This window comes from Equus quagga, chromosome 21, assembly GCF_021613505.1.
Source record: "Equus quagga isolate Etosha38 chromosome 21, UCLA_HA_Equagga_1.0, whole genome shotgun sequence".
NCBI classification, from domain to species: domain Eukaryota; kingdom Metazoa; phylum Chordata; class Mammalia; order Perissodactyla; family Equidae; genus Equus; species Equus quagga.
Genome location: NC_060287.1, coordinates 23,010,819 through 23,028,646, shown reverse-complemented (window position 1 = coordinate 23,028,646; position 17,828 = coordinate 23,010,819). Strand labels below are relative to the sequence as shown.

Sequence of the window (17,828 nt, the reverse complement as noted above, 5' to 3'; positions counted from 1 at the left end):
TGATTATGTAAAAAAGGAAAGAGCAGAAATCTCAGACCAAATTGATAACTCTTTATATAGTATATCATAATTCGAGACAAGGTCTGTTTTTTGGGGTTTTTGTTTTGTTTTGTTTTAGATTAGCTCTTAGCTAACATCTGTTGCCAATCTTCTTTTTTTTCTTTTCTTTTCTTTTTCTTCTTCTCCCTAAAGGTCTCCAGTACATAGTTGTATATTCTAGTTGTTGGTCCTTCTAGTTGTGCTGTGTGGGACGCCGCCTCAGCATGGCTTGATGAGCAGTGCTAGGTCCATGCACAGGATCCGAACTGGCAAAACCCTGGGCCGCTGAAGCAGAGCACGCAAACTTAACCACTCAACCACGGGGCCGCCCCTGTTTTTTGTTTTTGTGTTTTTATTTCTGAGTTGAGATTTTTTCCGAGCAGGGTAGAGGAGAGAAAAGGTTAACTGTGCTGAAATGAAGATAACATTTTTAAGCAACTTTTTTAAAGAAAGGAAATGACTAGAATTCCATGTGAATTTTCAACAGGAAAAGCATCAGGGGCTTGGATGCGGTCTAGAGCTGAGACTGGGACGTGTGGAGATTAGAAACAGTTTGGAAGGAAAGAACTGGGGCAGGATCTCCCATTTGAGGCCATAAGCTGGCCATGCTGGGAAGCAGTTGCCTCAGGCAACAAAATGGATGTTATCCATTCTTGGTGAGGAAGTGGCCATCTGGGGTAATTTTCTGACACATTCAGTGGAACACGCCTTCTGGCCCCAGGATTCCTTCTGGCACCAGGATTCGTGGTTTGCTAGGGTAACTTAAAGCAGAGCTGGCCTCAGTGCTCCCACCGCCATTTCACTTCATCATCGTCTGAAAGGAGAGCGTATCTAAAGTCAAATTAACAAAAAGGTTGGATCTACTTTATTTTACATCTCACACATAATTTTCTCCTTTGTTCTCTGTGAACAAAGAAAAAAATTGCATTTTTTTGTGATCTCATGGATGCGACTATCGAAATGATTTGATTTTTTTTAAAGCCATAACTCTTTATTTGGATAAGAAATACTTTGCTCCTTATAGGTCTTAACAGTAACCACCAATCTGATGTTATTGTTAAACACTACAGTTAGACACTATAAAGAATTTTCAGCAAGGATGTGGCACTTCATTGTAGGTATAACTGTTTGCTATCTAGCAGAATTCAATATACAGTAAATCTGGGGGGAGGAACCTAATGTGGACTTTTTTCCCAAAACACCTGCAGAATTCTGCTAAAGTCTGGAAACTCCCATTTTCCTGTCCCTGCTTCCCTGTGGGCTGTTTCAGCATAGACATGAGCTCTCCATGCCCGTATTTCTAGTGGCTCCAGGACATCTCCACCATGATGTTGTTGTAATATCGCAAATTCAGCATGTCTAAATAGAGCCTGTGTTTCTCCCCTTATTTGCCCTTCTGACAGACAAAACTCAGGTCAAGAATAAAAACTATTACCAGCCGTCCAATGGCACCTCTGCCCTGTCCTGGTCACAACCTCCCCTCGCACCCTCCCCCACACCCCACCAATGTAACACTGTCCTTCTTTGGATCACTTTCTTAAATCTCTTCCTGGTTTTATCACTTTAGTGTACATCCTTAGCCACTATCCTCTTGTCCACTTTTTAATGCTGACATGTCTCTTAAGTATCTTATAAGCCCCAGGTTTCCCCTCCATCCTTTTCTTTTCACAATTTACCTATTTATCAACTGCAGGCCACTCAACCCATAGAATTCCATAGTCTGGACTGTGCTCATTGCATACTCCTGGTGCAGGATATCCCTCTGCCCTCTGTATCCCACAAACTAAAAGGCCCTGGCTTCTGTCTAAGCTGCTTCCCTTGTCACTTCCCTTGTGCCTCCACAGACTGAAGAGTGACAGCCCTGGGCAGCCCATCCTCTGTGCCTTGGGCTGTGCAGCTGTGTCTACTAGGGCAGCATTCTCTTTTCCTCAGGAAATCTATAATATCATTATCCCCAGCCCCGAAATCCAAGCTTGTTTCTTTCTCGCTCTGTCCATACCCCTTAGCGTAGCACTTGTGTGGGAATTATTTTTAGGCCCATCTTTCCTCCAGATCATGAGCTCTGAGTAAAAAGAAATTGCCTTGGTTATTTTGTACACTGGCCTGGAGGACAGTAGGATTACCAAATAGTTGAATGAATGAATGAGATCATTAATGAATGATAAAGTGGTTTTATTTGTCTTGGCTCCAGATCATTTTCCTTCAAGTGAGTCCTTTCAGCCTCTCCCCCTCCTGCACTGTTAGTGCTTCCCTGAATACAGACACTCCTTCCATCTCTAAGCCCCAAATGCCAAGCACTTTCCATCACCAGGCTCGGTTTGCCCACACATTGTTAAGGGATGGCGTGAACAAGCTAATGCAGAAGAAGAAAAAGGACCATTGCTCTGTCTAGAAAGGTTCACTGGAGAGCAAATTTTGTGTTAAAGAAAACACAAATAGGCCAGTATGCGGAGGAGCACAGAGGGTTCGGTGTGGGTTTTTAAATCTACATAAATAAATATTTCAAATGAGCGAGCATGTCTACAGAGATGGTGTGCTGTCTGCAGGAACAGAAGCTCATCTCCCATTGTGATGATATATATACTGTGCTGATCTTATCCACACCTGACTGTTCCCTTTAAAATTATCACCATAAATCTTTTAGGCTCTTTGAGTGAAATTAACTATAGATGCTGAAAATCTTCCTTTCTACCTTGAGTTAACCAGCTTTGCCAATCAATACTTTACCTCCTTCTAAATGTAGAATTCTACCAATTAAGCATTAATCAGGTATGAATCAATTAGAATGCACTTTCTTCATAGCATAGCAGAGAATGATTGCTGGCTGTTGAGAGGGGCAGTTTTTCATTCCTTTGATTTCCTCCCAGTCTGCCCCAGGATCTCTTTTATCCAGGTAGGAAAGACTTCTCTTACAAGTTTAGAAGAGAATGCCGGTCAGGCAGAACCACTACTGACAGTGTGCAGGTTGGACAGGACACCGTTTTAGGGCATCATTCAGACTCTCTGTCTTGTCATGTCCAGCTGAGGGTACAAGTTGGATCTGAAATCCAGTCTACACACAGCCTGGCAAGCCAGGTGCCCTATATGTGATTTACTCCCCAAAGAAAGCATCATGTGGGCTAGTAAGGGCCCAGCCTTATCAGAAATAAGGGTGATGTTTTAATCTCTACCTGGCGTTTGTTAATTGGTTCAGAGATCAGAGCAAGAAAAGGAGACATCATTGGCTCCCAGAACACCCCAACACCAGCAAGCGTGTGGGCTCAGGTTGTATACAGTGGCCAGAATGACTTCGCCTTTTTAAAAATATATGCAAGAGCAGTAAAACTGTCCATTGGAGTATTATCAAATAATAATAATCATCTTCCTCATTTTACTTTGGTTTGCTCACTAAAAGAATTAGCAGTTGTTGAAAAATGAAATATGATAGTGCAGATAGAGCAAACCTCAGGTTGCATTTTTCCAATTTACTTAATATCTAAGAGTTTACCTAGAAGTAAAAACAAACAAAAAACCGTCCCAACTATGCAGAACAACCTACCAGAAAATCAAGAAATATGTACTGTAGAATGAAACTGGAGAAAAATTTGCCCTTGCCATTCCACCTCTCTCTGTCCTCAAACCGGATCATTCCACCGCCAAGGGCCTTCTGCCTGCTTCAGTAACCTTGCAAAAACGTATTCCCATTGACTATGGTCATGAAAATTAGATAATAAAGTGATAGTGGGAAGAGATGAAATAATCAATTCTGTAAAGGATAAAACTATTTTTTAAAAAATACATCATTCTTGTTATCTCTTGTGGTGAGATTGCAAGTAAATTACTGTATTTCTTTTGTTGTCTACATTTTTTGTGCTGAATTTGTTACTCTTGTAATTAGTGCCAACTGTTAGATTTTTTTAATAAAGAAAGAATCACAGTAAAGTTCTAGCTTATGGTGCAAGGGTTAGGCTCTTAAAGACAGGTTTGAAGAGAGAATTTCACATAATCATAATTACTTTGAAAATCCTTGATCCCAGCCGTGAAAGTACACATCTCTCAACTGGCCCAAGACAGCCAATTTTTCCTCCAGTCTGTGAGGAGACAACTGTTTCAATAATTGACTTAAGGGATATGAGACATAAAAGGGATTTGGGATATGAGACATTAATATAATAATAAAAGGGATAAGGGATATGAGACATAAAAATCACCTTCATTTTTATTTTAATTTGCACAGGATGTGTAGTTTGTATCTGTTTACGTTAATAGTCATATATGTGTTTTCACTATATATTGACTGCACAAAAACATCCAGATAAATACAGATTAAAGTTGGCATTAGAGTTTTAATGCCTCCGTACTGAACTTTTTGTTTTAATGTAATCCCAGACTTAAAAGTTCTGAAAATATTACATAAAATTTCTTTTTTTGAAAGTAACTTGTGGACATATTGGCCCTTAACACATAAATTCTTCACTATGTGTTTCCTCAAAACAAGAACATCCATTTATATACACGAACTGTAACCTCAACACAGCACCCTTTCAGAGTTCTTTCTAGAATATGGAAACTTGTTTTTCAGTCTAAACTTTAGGAGATTTTTCCCCTCAGGATTGCTTAGGCTCCTGACAACCCAGGCAGGACCAAGACTCCTAATGTGGTTTGAAATAGGATCAGGACTTTGGCACAAGTCCCACAAGTAAACAAGAAGGAACTCTTTAATCTGTTTTTAGATGCCAGGGAGCCTGGATGACTTTTATCTTGATTTCTGACTGATGCCATTCGTAGATCTCAGTTGTTTGATCTACGTTGTTTGAAAGTCAAAGGAAATTTGTCTTAAATGCAAAGGGACTTCTTCTGTACCTTCCGTCTTAAGCCAGACAAGTGATTCTTCAGGAAAATGTCACTTGCAATAAGGAATATTCTCACAATTGATGTGTAGCCATGTTTGTGTCCCCTCCAGGGGCAGTTTGTTGCCATCAGTGGACAAAGCACGCTCCATTTAAAATCTGTGCCCCAGAAACTATTAAAGAAAAACAAACCAGATTCAGCCGTGGAATCTGAATTTTGACTGAGAGATTTTTCAAGACTGATAGTTTGAGTAAAACTAGAAAGACTGACCCAGTTTTCCAGAGGTCAAAATAAAAATTAGATTTGTGGGACGGCATTGCTTGTGATATATGTCTGTAATCTTTCCCCCAATTTGGAAAATGTGTCAGTGTCATACAGGGCTGTTTCACTCTCAGCCATTGAAGTGTTCTGGTTATTGCACCGTTGGTGAAAAGGTATATTTGGGACGACTGAGCGTGCAGAATCTACCTACTGTTCAACCATTCAAACAGCTCAAAATCTAAAGGAGTCTAAATTATTTTAAATTTGACTGAGATTTGGTGAAACCTAATGGCAGGTCATGTAGCTATCATACTTAGGCCACTTTTCCAAAGGAAGAGAAAATCTAAAGTGGGAGTTAGGTGTTCAAAGAGGAAACCACTGTTGAGGATGGACTGTCAAAGCGGAAGTGACAGGTCAGGCCTCCCTTGGAGGAGGGAGCAGCGCACTGATGCTCCTGGGGACCACCTGGCTTTTCAGCTCTGCCCCACAAGCAGCTCTGTGACCTTGGACTGTGGCTTTAACTCTTACTTTGGGTTCTTCCTATAAAAAAAAGATACTATTGAATTCTTCCCTTTCTAAATCCATCGAACATAATGTATACAAAACAGGATGCTTATGATGATAGATGGGTCTATGTTTCTATATTATTAGTTACTAATCAAAGTTAAATAACCATGTCCTCCACAAAATGAAATTTTTCATGGGATCATGAGACGTTTGCTCTAGGAATCAGGTACTTGGGTTTGGATCCCAGTTCTGCCACTTGCTGGTTTTAAATATATTTCTCAAGATGGCTATCACAATTTGCTTAACTATCAATAGTGGTAGTAATCCCACTGTAAAGATTGTTGTGGGTGTCGAATGAGCTAAGGGATATGACAACACCAAGAAATGGATGGTGTCATTGGTACAGTTGGTCTCATGCTCTCATGATGTCATAGCATGACGCAATTTCATCACAGCATGGCTGTCACACGAGCTGTGTGCTGATCAAAACATCCCAACCATGTACAATAATCAGTCACTTGAAAGCCACAAAGATTCTCCCCCAAATCAGCAGTTCCAGCAGCTTCTGTTCCATTGAACTATAGGTAAGTCCATGCTTCGAAGTAAATTTGCGCGCCAGCTGGGGCTGGTCCTCAGGAGGGGAGAGCGCAGAGATGAAGTGCGTCCTCTAGTGCCCTCTGCGCTTTTAAGTACATTCTTTTTCCAGAGTCTGAACAACACTGACCTGTTTCCTGAACACTTCCCTCCTCTGGCTTCTTTGTAGTTTCCTGCCTGACAAATGGTCTGGCAAAAAAGGAAATTCGTAACTAGTCTTTCCTGTGGCTCTCTGGCTCAGAAATGTTCCCGTGAATGATAGCTTCAGGGCAACGGTGGGGGTTGGGTTCTAAGAACACAACTTGAAGGTGTTTTGGAGTAAAGCTTCTTCAATATTGTTTCTTGGCCGTACTCATCTTTCACACCTTGTTTTGTTTTTGTGTTTTGTTTTGAGGCTTGTTCTGTCTTTTATGAACGGGAGAACTGAGGCCATTCTCTAGTGATGCCTTTGTCCAATTTGTGGCAGTGATCAGACTAATGTGCTTAAAAATCACCCGGGGATCACGTTAACATGCAGATTCGGATTCCCTCGCTCTGGGTGGGACCGGAGAATCTGCATTTCTAACAAGCTCCCAGAGGACACCCATGTAGCAAGAGTATGTAGATAACAGGATTCAAGTGAAGGAGCTGCACAGACCCTCCGTCCAACCTCCTCTCATTTTATGGACAAGGAACACAAAGCTTAGGGAGTTTCAGAGGCCATGGCAATGATAAGGATAATGGACAACGTGGCAGTTATCTGCTGAGCTGTGAATCAGACATGCACAGAACAGCGATTGGAAAATTAAATCTGATCTCATAGTCCTCGTGTGGGCAAAATGCCTAGAATGGATGACAGCAGATTTATAATGGAGCTTCTTGAAAAAATTACTTCCCTTTTACAAATACTTCCAATGCAGCTGTGGCAGTTGGGGGTGGGGGCAGAATTGCGTTGTGCAGAGGTGTAATCCTCATTCCTTTCAGATGGGTAAGTAAATGTTTATTAAAAAAAATAAGGATTAGTCATATGAGAATCCCCTGTTAGGCCAGTTTGAAAGGAAATTTCCATTCTGGGGAGAGGCTGCAGATAAATATACATCTTTCTACCAGGAACCAGAAGAATTAGAAAATAGAAAAAAATAATGATAGCAATGCGGGTTTGATCCTAGACAGAAGAAAAACCAGCAAGCCTTAGGGGACCCCTTGTTCTCACCAGTCGCCAAACCAGACCCTTAATTGTGTGTTTTATGGGGGGGAAAGGCTCAGGCTGAATGTCCTCTCTATGAAAGAAATTCTCCTCCCCACCCCAAATATGTTTAAAGTATGAAGGAAGTAGTTCAGTAATGACAACTGAAGCTTGTAAAAGAAAACTGATTTAATGTTGATAAGCTTTATTTTCTTGAAGCCTCAAATGTAGCAGTTAAATTTTTAGGAGTCTGGCTAGTGGATTAATAATTAAAAGAAGAATATTAAGTGAATTAGCTGGAATTCCTCTGTTTCTCATTCAGCAGTCCTTTTATGAGGCCATTTCTCTCAAAATGAACTATTGTGAAAGTCTGTTGCTTCTACAAAAAAACAAAATATTATGGCCATTTGGAATGAAATCACTGTTGGGTATCTCTTGATGTTGCTTTCTTTAAAATACTTTAAATGTTTTCAATGATAGCTAAGGGGTGAGGTGTTTGAGGGTTTTCCTGTTTATTATAAATATGCCTAATATACATCTTCAAAGCATTTTTAAAAGGGCAAGGTGATAGGGTTCATTGTATGTTTAATATTTGGAATTAAATATCTCTGTTTTTGTTTAAATGATAGGTTATATATTACCATCCTTGAACTTAGTTAACTATTTCCACTTACTTAATCGCAAGGCTCACGTGGGTGGGGATTATAGAAGGAGATATTTGACTCCAGAGGTAACTGCTGCAATTTTGGGCAGTAACAAATAGCTTTAAAAAAAGGAGTCTTGGGGAAAACGAGCCTGGTGTCTTACTTTAATATGGCACTTGGCTAATGTAGACGCTTAAAAGCTCTGGAAACCCCCAATATATGCCATCAAAGCATTGTAATAAAATATTAATTGAGATAAAAAGATAATCCATCAGGGCCACCAACATAATAGAAGTGTGGTTTCTGTGTGACTAGTCTCATCTCAGAAATCAAAGATAAAGTCCCACTCAGAATGAGCAATGAAATAATCACATTTGGCCCTGGATTTTTGTTTTTTATCACAGGTGGAATTGCCTAGTGCCAGTCATGTTAGCTGTTGGTAAAATCCTGAGCCCTTAATTATGTCAAAGCAACTGGCTGCATTATATGTTTTATGATCACAAAATCAAATCCTAGCCCAACTAATGCTAATCCATCATTTCCACCCTCTTTATGTCCCTTAAAAACCACACTGAGGGGCCAGCCCGGTGGAGCAACGGTTAAGTTTGCACGTTCCACTTCAGTAGCTCTGGGTTCACCGGTTCGGATCCTGGGTGTGGGCCTACGCAATGCTTGTCAAGCTATGCTGTGGCAGGTGCCCCACATATAAAGTAGAGGAAGATGGGCAAGGATGTTAGCTCAGGACCAGTCTTCCTCAGCAAAAAAGAGGAGGACTGGCTGCAGATATTAGCTCAGGGCTAATCTTCCTCAAAAAAAAAAAAAAAACAAAAACCCACACTGACTTCATTGTTTCCAAATGAGATAACCAGAGGTGATTGTTTCTAAATCTCCCGTGTTAAACTGACATAAAAACATGGATTTCTGCTATTTTGTACCCAAAAAAAGCCTAAGTGCTTTTCAGTCTGCCAAAAATGTATCATTTCTTAAATATTTCATTCTCTCATTGTCTGAAAATGAATATAATAAACCAGGAAAATTAACCACCATGGGGCTCAACATTTGAGTGGCCATTTGGAGAAAATTTCCTGCCAACAGTATAAGAGATAAAAGAGAAAAGAGGGTGCCATGATTTGCTGCAACCCAAAATGCCCTGAATATTTTATGAAATAGAGATGTAAAGTTTTCCATTGTGACAATTCCCTACTCTGCATTTTTTACTGCTGCAGGGTGAGATGGGTACAGGACTCCCTCCAGCTCTCATGCCTGGGAAATGCCTATTTGAGAGGACAAAACCAGTAACTATTCCATGGGGGTATGGGTGTTTGAGTCAGCTTGTAACTCCATGGGAGTGGCAGACGTTATGGAACAGTTACACTTGCAATGCCTGGTTTCTGCATTTACTCTGTGAATGAGCAATCGAATGACGACACTCGGGTGAGCTCCTCCTCTGGTACTGTGGAGACTGGATCGGTAGGGATGGCACTGGGGGAGGTTGGTGTTGGACAGCCCAGAATGTGGATTTCAGCCCTGATGCTTACTGGCCATGGGACCTTGAAGAGATTCATCCATCTCTCCCAGCCACAGTTTCCTGTCTCATAAAGTTGTTGAGAGGAGAATTGCAGAGGAGGGGGCATTTGAGCTGGGCTTTGGAGAGTTCCTATAATTAAGATAAGCAGAGATGGGCTTCCCAGGTAGCAGCAAGAGAGAGCAAAGGTGTCCTGATGGGAATGAATGGTCCCCTCTGGGGATAATCTAAGTCATTCAGTCTGAGAGGTGTGGTGTTACGATTCTGACACCAATTCCAGTCTGTGGGTTTTTTCCCCATACCACCAACCAGTTCTCCACCATCAGCTGAGTGTCCTACAATTCAACCCAGTTGTCACACTATCCACCAGGAGGTAGCATCAGATCCCACAGATTAAGGGCTCAGCCCCACAAGACTGCCCCTACTCCCCGCCCCACAGCCAATCTCAAGTCCAGGTTTTCACCTGGGCTTCTGATGACCAGCTGTACATCCGAGATTCCAACCATCTCCTCCTTAGATTTGATTAATTTGCTAGAGTGGCTCCCAGAACACAGAGAAACATTTTATCTACTAGGTTAGCAGTTTATCGTGAAAAGATATGACTCAGGGACAGCCAGATGGAAAAGATGCATAGGGCAAGGTGTGGGGAACGGGCTTGGAGCTTCCATGCTGTCTCCCAGTGCTCCACCACCAAAGCTCTCTGAGCCCCGTCCTTCTGGGTTTTCATGGAGGCTTCGTTGCATAGGCGGGATTGATTAAATCACTGGCCATTGGCAATTGAGCTCAATCTCCAGCCCTCTCCCCTCCACGGGGCTGAGGAGGCGGGACTGAAATTTCTACCCCTCTAATCACACAGTTGCTGTGTCTGGTGACCAGCCCCCATCCTTTGGTGACCTAGGGGCTTTTCAGAAGTCACCACATTAACATAATGAAAGACACCCGTCACTTAGGAAATTCCAAGGGTTTTAGGACCTGTGTGCCTACAAAGACCAAATTTCTATTTCTTACTGTAAATCACAATATCACAGGTGTATGTAGCAAAGAGCTGTGAGCCTCTTGGTTAGAAAAATAAGGTGGGCCCAGATCACAGAGGGCCTTTAACCTCTGCAAAGGAGTTTGGGATTAAGTCAGTAGAAAATGAGGAGCCACTGAAATGGGGCGGAGCCATTCCTCAGTATCCGGAAAAGATCTAGGGAACAGAGAGGGATAAAAATTGGAGTAGGGACAGCAATGAAGTGACCATCCCAATTATCCAGGCAAAAAGTAATGAGGATTCAAGGGAGGTAGGGAATGGAAAAGGGGAGTGAGAAATAAATAAGAGAAAATCCAAAAATGGAATTAAAAAGGAGTTGTTGGTAATATAAGTAGGGGACACAAAGAAACCCAAAGAGTCACAGATGGTTCTGAAGGTTTCAAACCTGTGGCTGGGAAAATGGTTCTAATATCATTAGAAAACTGAAAGGCAGACGTGAGATCAAGGAGCTCTGAGCACAGTGTTGTACAAACTAAGTTCGTGGAAGATCTAAGTTAATAGATCCAGCAAACTCCTAGAAATACAGAAATTAGAGTGGGAGGGAGAAGTCAAATCTGGGGAAATATATTTCAGATTCATCCAAAGGTAGGAATCCTTAGAGTTTCAAGAGTGGATGGGATTTCCAAATGAAGAATTGCTAAAAGAGATGGAAAGAAATACAAGAAGAAAATGATAGGGACGAAGAGACTTTTTAAAAGGGAACAAGAAGAGTTATTCAGAAATGTCATGGGGAACAAACTCAGTACTGTGTGTGAGAGACAAAGAAAAAATTTCCAGAAGGAGGAGGTGGGTAACTGTCGGTAAACGCCACAAAGACACCAAGAACAACATGGCGCCAGGTGGGGCCAAGAGCAGATCATGCCAATGAAGGTTATTCCCTCTCAAGATGAACGTGTGAGCCAGTAATTACTCCAGAAGATCCACTCTTTAGTATAGTAAGGGCTGAACAGAAGCATAAGATTTATCTAAAAGAAATGCCCATTTAATTTATTAAAGCAGACATTGGCTAAGTTATTAGCCATTACCTATGACTATAAGACATGAAAAAGTTGTAAGAAATCTAATGGGGGCTGTTCATCTGTATGGGAAAGGTCATTGCAAGCATCAAATATTGAATTTTACAATGATGCCACAGTGAATAGATATATATTATAACTCAAATTAGACTTCAAGAGGACAGATTTGCTTGGGATTTCATTATTTAAAATAATATCTTGCAGTAAAACTCACTCCATAGAAGGACATTAATCTCATGCTTTAATGCTGTTCTGTCAGATTGTTTTAGTATATATATTTGAACAGAATTTTAATTTTTCAAATTTTTTTTTGTGGATTTAAAAGAGAACGTGAAGGATGCTAGTAAAATGTTACAAATCAAATTTAAATCCTGATTTTATTTTCTTCATTCTCTCTAGCAATAATGCTAACCAATCATTAGTTTGAAATATATCATACAGTAAACTCTTGACAGAGGTATGATTGGAAAATGAGATATTCTGGTTAATATTATTATTAATAGCACATATGCTATTTATGGGTCTCTAATTAAAAAAAATATATCACACAGAAAAAGCTGGTGAATCTTTGGCAACATAATAGGAGATTCACGAATCTTATGATACCCTGTTTTTAAGGTAATAATTATACTTGATACAAGGTTATGTTCCAAGGTCTTTTTTTCCAGTAAAAATGCATTTCAATAACTTGGAAATTTTCACTAGTCTACAAGAACTTCAGATAAGTCAATTAGGTTCTGTAAAGTTGACTTTGTTTAGTTAGTTTTAAAAAGGCATAACTGATAGCATTTTTTGAAAAGAGAAGTAGCAGAGGAGAAAGGCAGGCTTTTTGGTGTGAGATCACATGAGGAGTGTTGGGAGGCGGGGATGTTAAGAAGAGAAGGCTGGAGCAGAGCTTCATGTCTGCAAAGCCACAACTGAAGGACAAGGAGACTGTTTCTTTGTTGCCTCCGAACATAGATCACGCAGCACCCGGGGAGCCTATGGGGCAGGCAGATTTGTTCAAGGCAACACAATGAGAACTGTTCAAGAATGGAGCAGACTGCCTGTCACTTGTGCTTTTCCTATCCTTATACATATTCAAGGAAAGACTAGGGATTCACTGGATATGTCCTTCCCCTTGAAAGGAATTGTACCTTGCATATTGCTACCACTCTGCCACAAACACCGCACACTACTGATTCCTCTGTGATCACAGGAGCATCTAACTGTGTCAGAGGAAGAAACCGCGATTTAGCTCTTGAGGTCTTTCATCTCTGCAAGGACTGGTACAGCAGTTCAGAGATCAGTCTAGGTCTAAGCTATTCTTCCTGGGCTCAAATCCCACTACAGGCACTTTCTAGCTGTGACTTTGTATAAATGGCTTAATTGCTGTGTGCCTCAGTTTTCATATCTGTAAGACTGAGATGATAATGGTACCTACCTTGTGGCTCTAAATGAGATTGTGCACATAAAGCAGTTAAAGTCATGCCTGGCAGACAGTAAATGGGAGCTGCTGCTGCTGTTGTCATTATTGCTGTTGCTCACCAAAGGCATGGCTTTGTTTTGTTTAGATGAGCTGTTGCAGAAAGAGCAAAATTACTCAGATGATGTCTTGGCCAACATGATCAGCGAACCAAGAATCAGTTATGGAAATGATGCCCTCATGCCGTCTTTGACTGAAACGAAAACCACTGTGGAGCTTCTTCCCGTGAATGGAGAGTTCAGCCTGGATGATCTCCAGCCCTGGCATCCTTTTGGGGTCGACTCTGTGCCAGCCAATACAGAAAACGAAGGTAAGAGGCCCAGGAGAGAACAAGAACATGCTGGTATACATACATCTCTCTAATGTTTTTGAGTGGTATTTTTTTATAGGAATTTTAAAAAATACTATTTTGTTGCTTCGGGAATGAAGGAACAGTATTCAACTTGTGCTTATGAGACAGTGACCTAGAATGCTCATCTTTGAAGAAAACAGTGTGGTGATAAAATTATGGAAATCACAGTTCACTCTGGAGAGAGTTTTGATGGGGCCTACACAAATGGAGATTTGAAAGGCACAAAAATAGTCATGATTGGTTATTTATTTTGGTGCATTAAGTTTCAGATTGCATTAAAGATGTTGAAGGCAAACGTAGAGAACCACTTGTAAATAAAATGTAACTTTGCTTAAGATTTAAGCAATTTTGTATTTAGAAAGTTAAATTTAAGGCAGCTGTCAAAATTAAGAAACACATTGGTCTAAATGCTTTTTCCTGTGATAGGTCAGAGGAGTAAAATTTTTTCTGTCAACAGATTTGTACAATGGATGATGTCTTTTCTTTCACAGGGAATTCTTAGCAGAAACTTTCAAATAATATCTGCTTAGGAGAGAGCATCTTTTAGTTCTTTTATTTTGTAACATTTTTACATGTTTAGAAGTATAAAATTTTGAACATAGGCACACCTAGATGTCTCGGTCTTACCATGTTTTTCAAGAACACAACAGGATTTTACCTGCGATTTTTTTTTGTAAAGTGGCAGATTTTGATGATGGTAATACTTGTAATATGGATATTTGTAGTATGGATACCTCAAAATGCAATCAGTATACTCCTCGGACTAAAATGAAGTCCAGTATTAGACTTAACTGCACTGGAGAAGCTTTGATTTAAAGAACCATTGCAGAAAATCTTTATCTAGACTGTTTTCATACAGTGAGTAATCACCCCAGATTTGTTTCATTAATTTCAAAATGGGCGTCTAATAGTAAAACTACCAGATACAAACAACAGTGTTATTAATGATATGAAAATAATTAAGACTTTATAAAAATAATTCTTACAGAGAGGATAAAAATTTAAGACCTGGGTAACTTATTAAATTGTAATAGAGTGCTGGCTGTGTCATTTTTTTATAGGTAGGTACATTTTGGGCATTTAAAATGCTCACTACTCAGTCTCTAGGGAGAATTGCTTGTGAGAAATGTCCAATCTCATTTTGTAAGTTGAGTGCACACAAGATTTCCTCATTTCCTTGAGGACGTTAGGTTGTTTAATTGAGGGAGAAATAGGTAACATGTCTGAAGTCTAACAAACTGTCTTTGGTAGAAAATTACAGTCCTTAATACCTTTTATACCAAATAATGTTAAATGTGTAATTTACCATTTATGTCCAAGTCTTAACCTTTTTATGAAAAAATTTTAAACCTCTATTTTTATTAAAAAATTACCTCAGCCTTTGAGAATTTATTCCTCTGCAATGAGATTCTAAAATAATAATTTAAAAGAATTTCCTACCAATTTCTCATAATTTAAGGCCTTTTCACATATCTTTCAATGATATAGTTTCTATAAATAGAATGTTCCCATTTAATATTTAACATTTTTTATTGGTTTTGGAGATGTCAGATGAAAGATACTTGAGAGCTCACCTAAATCATTTTTATGAATACACAGGCAAATAGTAGAAACTAGAAATGATTATTTATTTTTGGTAAAGTTTATGGAAAGAGATTTAGAAAGCCAAGATAAGCTAAATTAGCAGCAGAGTAAAATTAATTTATACAAAAATTACTGTGTGTTTGTGGTAAAACTTATTATTTGTCTTAAATGTTGTGAATCCTTTTAAAATGTGGACTGTACAGAGTTTAACGGAGGTGGAAGACACTCAAACTCTGTTTATCTTAACTCTTCAAATTTAGTGAATACACTGAAATGCACTGAGCTTGGTGCCACCCAGCACAATATGGAATAGCAAAACATTATATATCGTCCTAGAAGGTGTTGCATTTTCTGAATTTCAAATTTTCCCTTTACTTTCTCACTCTATCAGAGCTTAACTGCTCTATATATGAATATCAGCCTGCATGTTTCCTTGGTGTCTTTAATGAGGTAAATTTAACTTTGCATTTATCATGTTAGTGGTATAAATAATGCAACAGTTAAATAAATCTGCTTTTATATGCCTTAAGCATTTTATCTTGAATTTATATGTATTCATATGTACATATATGATCTCCATTAAAAATTATATGCATTCTATTAAGCATGCTGCTTATATTAAAAATTTTTAAATAGTAGCCAAACTGATCCATTTAGGATCCATTTAGGCAAAAAAGATGGAAGGATACTGAATGCTTCTTTTAAGTAGAAATATAGGAAGGAGCTATGTCCCCAGAACAGCTTCCTGAAACCCAAACCCTGATGCCGTCGTCAACACATCCACTGTCTCCTGGTCTTCTGCCCCTTAACAATCCCCCGAAATCAAAAAAGAGGCAAAGATGTCTTGGTCCAAGTTAGGAGGCAAACTGATTCCCCCACTCCTCTCCCCCACCCCTGCCTCTCGCCAAATAATGCAAAGAAAAAAGACTGGATTAACTATACTGGGTTTCCCAAAGTGATCAGTTTTGGAAGGCCAAGAACAAAACAGTTGAGAGGTCCCTCAGAACAGCAGTGACTAAACACCTCTGCTCAGAAGTGGACTCCAAGAGTGGCCTGTGACCATTGGGCTCAGATTCCTAACAGCCCCTACTGTAGCATCAGCCCTGGGAGACAGTCTGCACATCCTTGGGCATTCGTGAGTATGTGTGCATGCGCGCTCATGCACACACCCCCGCCCAGACCCTTGCCAAGATGCCCAGTTGGGCAAAGTCCTTGACTGAGTGCCTCTGGACCCCTGACCAAGATACAGTTCTCATATTACCTAGGCCTCATCAGAAGAGCTGGTATTCTTGTTAAATAAAGATCTGTTATTGATAAGGAGCAAAATCTTATATCAAAGTGTTGGAGGCCATCATATTTAAGATCTCAGAGTTTGAGTTCTGGTTCTCACCATTATCAGACCCAACACCCCTTTTATAACATATTGAAAAGCCTCCTTAATAGTGAATCTTAAAATAAAATGGACTGACAAAGTTTAGGGGGGGAATCAATCTCATGGATGTAATTTATAATAAGTGTTTCAACGTGGAAGGGTCCAGGCTCGACGACTACTGGAAACAATGGCATGGTCAGGCATCATCCTGTACGGATGTGACAAATACAAATGCAGACTGATAACAGGCTGATTCCATGATTCAGGTTCTATGAGCAGCAGTGAAGGATTTAATAATATAGGGAATAAGTCTTGGGAAAGCTCTAAAAAAACTATCTTCTCTCAGTTTACCCAGTGGTGAGCTCCTGGAAGATTCAGGTTACAGTAAGAACTATGCAAAAATGTTTTGTGTTTATATATAAAACTGAGTTCGGTTCTGCACTCACATAATCATGAATACATGAATGTCCAGCAGGAATTTAGGAAATCATGTAGGGTGCAGGACAATTTTTATTTGTGTGGGATTGCCCTGTGCACAGCATCTAGCATCCTCAGTCCCCATCTACTAAAAGTCAATAGTGTCCTCCCTCCCCTTCCAGTCATAGTGACAACCAGAAACACCTTCACATTCCCCACCATCCCATAGGATAGTGCGACCCCACACTCCTGAATGATGTGGATCAGAGTTTATATCCCAGCTCTGCTGTGTTTTGTGGGCAAGTTACAGAGCCTCTCTGTTTCCTAGTCTGTAAAATACAGTTGATAATAATTCCTAATGCAAAGATAGAAGTGAGCATTAAATGAGATGGCAAGTAAAGCTCTTAGCACCACAACTTAGTAAATGTTTAGTAGTAGCTTTTTTTTTTTTTAACAGAACCAGGATTTTATTAGAGAGGTTCCACCAGCTTGTCTCAAGGAGAATCATCCTATGGCCCAAACAGAATATCCTTAAAATTAATGAATATAACAAACCAAATAATGATACAGTTGTAAAATCTTACCCTTTCTCCTCTCCCCAGAGCCTTGTTCCTTTTTAACCTTACAGACATGAACTCACACACAGAGCTATTGAAAATACCTAAAATTCTCAGGATTTCCTTTCATTGTTCATGCAATCCTTATCATTAGAGCTTCAAACGTTTACCAGAAATTTGTTGTTCTTAAGAACAATCAGTCCAGTCCAGAGAGAGGTCAGATGTTCAGGCATTTTTTAAATTTATATTGAAAAAATAAGCATATCACAAACAATTTTCCAATATTTTAGGCTCTTCCATCAATGGCGATTTGCCTTAAGGGATTTTTATCCTGTGGTTTTTTCGATCCACAAAACCTAACTGGCGAAACTCAAGTGAAGCTGTTGTTTATAAAACTGTTGTTCTCATGGATCGTGAAATCATCTGGCTGAAAGCATTTGTGTTAATAGCATTTGTGTGTGTTCTGC

General features: G+C 39.7%; 1 protein-coding gene across 6 annotated transcripts in view; it reads left to right on the top strand.

The window, feature by feature from the left end:
- APP (amyloid beta precursor protein) overlaps window positions 1–17,828 on the top strand; it is a 253,985-nt gene that overhangs the window by 213,661 nt on the left and 22,496 nt on the right. For all 6 annotated transcript variants that reach the window (XM_046648237.1, XM_046648236.1, XM_046648232.1 and 3 more), the window contains one exon: window positions 13,168–13,389. In XM_046648237.1, coding sequence (XP_046504193.1) covers window positions 13,168–13,389 — 222 coding nt within the window. The remainder of the gene's footprint in view (window positions 1–13,167; window positions 13,390–17,828) is intronic.